At 36.3% G+C, this 8,219-nt stretch overlaps 1 protein-coding gene across 1 annotated transcript in view; it reads left to right on the forward strand.

The window, feature by feature from the left end:
* Nucleotides 1-6,059: 6,059 nt before the first annotated feature.
* LRCH2 (leucine rich repeats and calponin homology domain containing 2) overlaps nucleotides 6,060-8,219 on the forward strand; it is a 31,151-nt gene continuing 28,991 nt past the window's right edge. The window contains exons 1-2 of the mRNA XM_019474194.1: nucleotides 6,060-6,078; nucleotides 6,146-6,290. Of these exons, the coding sequence (XP_019329739.1) occupies nucleotides 6,060-6,078; nucleotides 6,146-6,290 (164 nt within the window). The remainder of the gene's footprint in view (nucleotides 6,079-6,145; nucleotides 6,291-8,219) is intronic.

An 8,219-nucleotide genomic window follows, 5' to 3' on the forward strand; every position in this document is an offset into this window, starting at 1 on the left:
TTAGCTCATTAATGTTTCTTTTTCATAAAATTTCTGAGCATCTGCATTTAATTATTCCCAGTGAAGAAGATGGCAAGACTAACAATAATGTGAAAATACAGTTTTTGTAGCATTACAAACATACCTGAATGGGAGATATACAGGCTTGGAACATATTCCTGAGGACTAAACTAGCACTTTTTCGTGGTATGGCCATGCAAACTGTGCTAGTATAATATAAAATAGGATGGGAGCTAATGAAGTTACACAACTGCTGAGGAATTACTTGTTGAGCCACAGTCATGAACAATAACAACACCAACTGAGAGATTTGGAGGGTTTTTCTACTTAGCTTTGAGTTTCTGTGACTCTAATTCTGCAGCCCTGGTGGTTGTTCATCTGTAGTAGGTGAGAGATTTCCTCCACTACATGTATTAAAGCTATATAATAACATTGCAGGGCTCTGGAAGTTGACCCCAGCATGCCAGGAGTCCATGGTGGGCATAGTGTAGATGAAGTGTTAGACTGCTTTGGCAAGCTGACCTGTTCTTAGTTTTGGATTCATACGCTTCTTTCTATGCTATGCTGGAATCTCCATTCCTGGTAGAAGGTGGGCAACTCATGCTCATAGGAGCTTAAGGTATTAGGCTTTTATAGTCTGACTTAGGGGTTTTTGTTTGTTTGTTTTGTTGGTGGGGTTTTTGTTTGTTTTGTTGGTGGGGTTTTTTGAGACAAATGTCACTGGTGGGGTTTTTGTTTGTTTGTTTTGTTGGTGGGGTTTTTGTTTGTTTGTTTTGTTGGTGGGGTTTTTGTTTGTTTGTTTTGTTGGTGGGGTTTTTTGAGACAAATGTCACTGTATTTCACACATGTGTCTTTGCTTTATGGTTAATCTTAAATGCTTGGCAGCTTGAATTTAACTTTCCTTCTTCCTCCTTAGGGAGATAGGGAAATGCATACATTTACTGGCCGATTCCTTTAAATTATTTTGACATTTCAGCATCTGGAATATCTTTGTGCAATAGAACTTAATTTCTTAAATTTTATATTCTGTCTCCTGTTCCTTGAATGTTGTGGTACAAATAATGCCCATCATTTACCATGGTTGATTGTGAAGTTAAAGGTGTTTGAAGTCTAATGTCCTTACCTGTGGGAAAAGGTGACACATTAGTAAAGCCTTAGTCTTGTCTGTGTTGCTAATATCACTCTTGGAACTCTATTAGATAGAATGCAAATCTGATAATTTTCTCTTTATAGGACCCTCCTCAAGGAGGGAGACTTGGCTTTCTGTTTGAGATGGGAGAAAAAGAAAGATGGGATATTTGTGTAAACAGAAGAATAGTTGGTAGGACATAAGGTTTTGGAGTGTTACACTAAGTAAGAACGTTTGCCTGCCTGTATTTCTTTGGTACCATTGGCCTGTCAAGTCAATTAATAATCGCTGTGTGAAATATAATTAAACTGAGGGGGTTTTTTTAATGCTGTTATTGTTCAAAATAAATTTTAACCATCACAGGGTTTGAATTATAAGATGACTGAGTGTTTTGTGGACATGGAAAACTTCTGCCTCCTGGAATCACTATATGCAGGTGTTTCTGCAGTGTTTGAGACTTAAGTTGTTTTTTTTTCTTCTCCAGAATCATCTTGCATCTGACAGACTAATAAATTTTACCCATGTTTTGTGTGTTGATCTCAGATTTGTGTTTAGATCGGCTAAAAGTGTATCTTTAGGATCAGGTCTGAACAGTTTTAATTTTATACATTCATTGACTTCTGTAGGACTAATTATATAGTTACTGTTGTGCTTAAATGTTTTTTGGCTTAGACTCGGCTAAAGTATTACTAGAAAAACTGTCTAGGAAGATCTGTACGTATTACAAGTTAGGAGAGCAGATCTGGGTTTTGCGGGGGTGTGGGCTGTTGTTTTCTTTTCGATCTAGTTTCTAAATAAAATTTTGGAATACTTTGAGCAAGCAAAAATCCAACACCAGTATCACGGATCAGCATATTTTTATGAAAAATGTTATAACGTCAAGATGAGGTTCAAGTGTAAATTTCCCAACTAAGCCTTGTATTTCAAATTCAACATGTAGTGCATGCAAAGTGTGAGTATAAAAATGATTGTACTGGATCAAATAAAAGGCCAGTCTGTTCTAGCAGCATGCCTCTGATAGTAAGCAATAATGAATGCTTAGGGAAAAGTGCAAAAACAAGGCAAACGTGATGTTAATACTATTTGACTACCTTACTGCACACTGCTGTAACCTGACAGCTTGAGCTTTTTGTTTTTCCTTTTGATCATGGCTTAAATTTATACAAGATACCTGCTTACTTCTAATAGCTTCCCCTCCAAACTCTGACTGATTTCCTAAAATTCTTCCCTTTTGAACTTTCAATATATTGTCTTTTAATCATTGTCTTACAGTCAGTAAAGACTTTACTCTTTCTGGTAAAAAGAAACTAAGTTGCAACCAACTTCTTCATATTTCTGTAGTTCCTCTTTTAAATTTAACATTAGTAATGGTGTACTTCTCACTTTTATTGTTTCTGCAGAGATAGTGAATTGAAATACCCTGTGATTGATGAGCAGTCATGGATAGTGTCTTCTATTTAGTCTTCACATAACACCCCCAATTTAGAGTTTTCCAATCTAAACTGATTAAGCAAAGAATTCCTATAATCTCACTTTTAGAGGAGTTGTCACTTTAAATCATCTGTGGTTCTGCGTTTAGCAGCTTTCCTTGCTGCTTCAGTCTATTAACCCTTACAAAACCATTCTCATTTTAAGTGCCAGCAACGTGCTTCCATTTTGATTGCAATGAAGTTTATCTTTTTTTATAGAGGAAAGCTCTATTCCAGAAGTTTCCTCCTTTTTTCTTACAATATTTTCTCAGTCATACATTGGATTATTAGTCTTCAAAAGGTACCTAAATTGCATAAGCTTCACATGTACATTTTGTTTAGCATAATGGATGAACTCATAAATTTTTTGCTCGTTGTGAAAACATTTCTGGAGTCGAAGTCATTTTTCAGTTTGGATAAAGAATAGCATTACTTGTTTTTAAAAAGCTGTAAGTACATTTGATATATGAATATTGTGGAAAACTATATACACTTCAATCTTTCTCTTTAGAAAGATCTGAACTCCTGGGGCTATTCTAATACTGTTTAGTAATGAATGAATGAAAAATTGCTTGGAGAAGTCATACTATCTTTCAACTCTTTATTTACCTTTTTTATTTTTATTATTGACAGGTAGTGGGTATCATTTCCTATTTTAATAGGACTTCTGGCTTTCATAATGGAAAAGTGGAATCCTTGCCCCACAGCGTTTTAAGGCATTATTTTCAGGGAAGTGTTTTTGACAGTTAAATATATACCAATCTCACAATATTTGTATATTTTCTTCTAATGGGAAATTGTATGGGTTTTGTATGAGGGTACACTAAGGGACTTCAACCAGACTCTGCTAATGTGATGTTTGTCAAGCCAGGCTATAAACCACAGCTGGTTTTATATTGCCTGTTGAGTACCACAGTCCTGGTCCACTCATTGTCCAGAGTAGAGAGTTGGTGCACACTATAGTTGTTGTCTGGCCCACCTCTGGGTTTTATTTCTGCAGAAGAAATGGTAAAGCTGTTTGGTTTTTTTTTAACCTGTGTCTTTCCAAAATGTGTGGTTGGGGTATGGCTGGATACACATACAGGGGCAGAATTTTCATGGTGCTCTTGAATCTTCCAGTTCAGATATAACCTACAGTACTGCTCTTTGGATCAGTGGCAGTAGGGTAGGAATCTGTCATTTGTATTTTGTGGACTAGATCTTTGTACTAGCCTTCAGTTATCTTTCCAGCTGCTGATGAAACAAAATCAGGAAGAGCCTTAGAGCTGATTTCTTCAGAATGGGATTGTATCAAAGACTGTTGATCATGTGGTGGAGGTTGTAGAACTGTGCCGGCCATAAAACTGTGTGCATCTTTTCTACACACAGTTATCCCACTCTGCTGAATATTAGAATAAGAGAGCCTTTGTTTAACCTAAAAAGGGTTTTGCAGAAAATTCTTTCATGTGAAAGCTGCCATTTTTCTATAATGTTTTGAAAATTGGTGTGGTGGAAAATAGAAAACAAACCTCATTATTGTGAAAACTTTCTCAAGCTATGCTAAATTTTTTTAATAAGCTTTTTAATTTTAGTTGGGATGTTTAGTTTTAGTTGGCTTTATTCCCTTTTTCATTCACTTCATTAAGAATGCCAGTCCTGCAACATAAATCTTTCTCTTTCTGCCTCTTGCAGCTTGAGTTTGCAGAATTCAGTGTCAGCAGTGGATGCCCTGATCTGAAGGAAGGCTTTGTGATACTTTAGCTTGAGAATGTTTCTTAAAAATGATGGAATGATGGAGTGACAGCCAGTTAGCTCACAAATTTCACATATTGTAGACTTCAGGAAGCAAAGTTGAGGCTACTTCCAAAAATAATGCCACTGGAAGGTGATGTTTCATTGTACCATTTTACTTGATGGGCATCTGCAGGACACCGTGTGGATGGCCTTCCCCACTCTGGGCACACTGATGACTTGCATTCAGCCTGTTGTGTACCAGCATCATGTGGTGTTCTCTGCAAAGCTATCTTCTACCCTTTTTGTCCTCCAGCCCACACTGGTGTGAGGAGTTATTCTGCCACAGGTGCAAGTCTTTGCATTTGCCTTTGTTAAACTGGATGGGGTGTCTGCCAGTCAAGGTCACTCTGGCTGGCATCCCATCCCTCCAGCATGTGAGTTGCCTCTTCGCTCCCTCCAACTTGGTGTTGTCCGGACTTCCTGAGGGCACATTCTATCCTGTTTTCCGGGTTGTTGATGAAGATACTAAATGATACTGATTCCAGCGTTGGCGCTGAGAAATGCTGCTCATAGCAGCATGTTGAGCTATCCTCTTTGAGCCTGATGGTGACTTTGAGCCGCTTTTCCAGCCACTTTCTAGTCTGTTTTTTCAGTCTAGTGTAGAACAAACTATATGTTTGTTCCAATGATAACGTGATAGGAGCTAAGCAGAAACAGTTGTTTCATGCAAGTGTTAGAAACTGAGAACTAAAGCCTGAAATAGCAAGGGATCTGTATTGCTTCTTTGTTAAAAGAGTTTGTTCAGCGTTTCTGAGAAACCACATCCTTTTGAAATACCGGGTTGGGAACCAGGGTTACTTTCAAAAAAGTAGACAGTCATTCTCCAGTAAACATCTTTCTTCCAAGGTAGTTTCATGGACTTTCTATGACACAGGTTCTGGTAGTTAACTGATAATTTCCAGGATTCTTGGGTCACATCCCACTTGAATTTTCTGGTCTTTTTAAAGATTTCATATAGTCAGAGATGGTATGCATTTTTGTAGTGTACTGGTTTTTCATATCTTCTGCATGCAGATTTGCATAATGCAGTCATGCATTGTCAAAATAACTCTAGCTCAAGTATTATGTTTCCATTGTCAAAGATATCTTCTCCTTCTGCTGTTAGGCTAGGCTAAACTGCATCCTTATTTTTATAGCTAAATGCATTTGGCATTGGTTTTTGTGACTTTATTATCTTTTTAGTTAAGTTATAAATGTGTAACTGGAGAATGTCTTAGTTACTGTGCTTGCAATAAAGAATATTTTTTAGATGAGAATTGTAGTTCTTTAGCAAAATAAATACGTAAGGTTTTTTTGCAAACTTGGCTTTAGTGTTGCAGATATTTTGCACAATGAAATCAGATTCTAATGTAGCTGTCAAACAGGAAAAATAATGTTTACTGGGTTTGTACCTTGACTTACTGTTGTGCCTAGAATTGGAGGAAAAAAACCACAACAGTTGCACAGAACAGAGTGATAGAAGAGGGACAATCATAACTGATATTTAGCTGCATTTTTAAATGTTCTTATTTATGTAGTGGGTAATACATTTTTGAATTCCTGTCATTTTTTCTATTTTCTGTTATAATTGCATATCAAACAATAATCTTTTAGTATTTTAAGTCTTTTTTGTGTATTAATTATATGCAGTAGCATCTGGTAAAACTGAATTATTTTACACTTCTTGCAACACCTTAATTTTTAGGGGCATGACAAGAGTAACAGTGGGTACTTTTATCTCTCACTGCAGGGAAATTTTTGACTAAAAAAGGATGTTTTTTTCTTTTGCTTCTAGATCTTTCAAAGAATAGATTTACTGAAATTCCTCCTGATGTGTGGCTGTTTGCACCACTGGAAACTTTAAATTTGTATCACAACTGCATCAAATCCATTCCAGAATCTATTAAAAACCTGCAAATGCTTACCTACCTTAACATTAGGTGAGTAATGCTTGTTATTTTTGGTCTTTATATAACTTCACTGGAGGGGGTGGCATTCTACTTCATCAGGTCATTGAGTGCACTTGTGCCCTCATGTTTTGCCCAGATAGATAAAATTATTCTGTTTCTTTGTGTTATTCTTGGTGTTGTAGGGCCAGCAGTTGTTGCTTCCTTTGTGGGGAGGAATTGACTGCATTGTGAAATTTCAGTCCGTAAATTATGGTAGCTGAGGATGAGGAGAATTTACAAAGTTTTCTTTGCTTTTAATGTTAGGCAGACAGACAATGTTTAGAAACTACACATGTAAAAATTTGCTGCTCTCAAGAGGGTAGGTTACTCTGTCCAAAAGGCCCTATTTTGCACATTATTTACATCCATTGCTGTATTGCTGTTCTTAAACTTGGAAAACATATGGTTGGATCTTCTCAGAAGAACAGAAGATTAATAAGAGCTCTGGAAGGAGGGGGAATCTAGAGGAACCCTCCCATAAAGAGCCGAGACCCTGTTTTCCACAGTATTCCTTGTTTCTTGCGTTGACTACATCAAGTCAGAAACAGTCTTCTTGGCTAAGAGCTATTCAACACGTGAGATTTGGCTCCAGAATTTATTTTGAAAAAACTTTGACTTGATCCTTGGAAAAGAAAAAAGTAAAGAACTACGTCTCGAAATCTGCAAATATCAGTACTTACAGTAATAATTTAAGAGTAGTCTGTTCTGTGGCAGTTCTAAAGAGGATTAATGATATGATAAAACTCGGTGTTTTCTGAAAGAAATTTGACGTAACTTTCTTCACAGAGCAGCAACAGCCCATTTCTCTTTTGATGGTAATTGAGGTGCTGAATACAATTCTTTACGCAGAAATAAAGTAGCGCATAGTTCTAAGTGGGCATTGCATGTTATTTCAAGAGTAGAATCTTCTAATCATCATTTGCCTTACTGTGCTTTGTCTTCATTTCTGTGCTAATGTCTGGGGACTGTTTTCACAATGCATGCACATGTGGGCTACGGTAGTTGAAGAACAGGCTAAAATCCTGGCTTACTAGTTTCAATATTTTGTTACAGAAGAAAACCGCATGATCTCAAATTCTAATTTTGGATTCAGATGGCTGGAGAAATGTATTGTGCAATTCATAGTAAAGTAGGCAGCTCTTTTAAAAAAAACAAAAACAAAACAGAGGGAATTTATTTCTGTTGCAGAGAATGACTGTTTCATTGCCACATTTTTATAATAAATTAAAGTTTACTTGCACATTATATTTTTGCTTCTCATGCTCTCTAACCAAAAAAGCCTGTCACATCTGCCTGAAATACAACATAAAAAAGGAGACTTATTGTATACCTGCATCCAAAACTTATTTGTATTGTTCACTTAGAATTAGCAGAATAAATACATTACTTTTATAAAGATACTGATAGAAGTTAGATTCATTTTATGGTATTAAAATTGCAGTACTACTTTGAAGCTGAAATGTTGCAAGAACAAATTTATTTTTGTTGGTTTTGCAGCCTTATAAACTGTAGTCATGGAGAAAAATAATGTAAAAAGCTTTGGTTTAAATATGACAACAGTGCTCTGGTACATATCAATTAAACAGTAAAACTTCTGGATTTTTCTTAATATAGTGTGAACATAAATGTCAACACTTAAGTCGTTTGTTTTTTTTAAAAATAGACTTCTGGAAATCTTCTGTTTTTCTTAATATAGTGTGAACATAAATGTCAACACTTAAGTCGTTTGTTTTTTTTAAAAAAAGACTGAAAGGAATTGCTTTCATACCACATATGAACAAGCTGGTTTTCCAATGGCTTTTTTAAATGTACAAGTACCTTATTAGAAAAATTCTATGTATTTCTGGCAGTGTGTCATGGTTTAACCTCAGTCAGTAACTGAGCACCACACAGCCGCTCGCTCATTCCCCCCGCCCCCCC

The sequence above is a fragment of the Aptenodytes forsteri genome, unplaced genomic scaffold (genome assembly GCF_000699145.1).
Source record: "Aptenodytes forsteri isolate BGI_AS27 unplaced genomic scaffold, ASM69914v1 Scaffold265, whole genome shotgun sequence".
NCBI classification, from domain to species: domain Eukaryota; kingdom Metazoa; phylum Chordata; class Aves; order Sphenisciformes; family Spheniscidae; genus Aptenodytes; species Aptenodytes forsteri.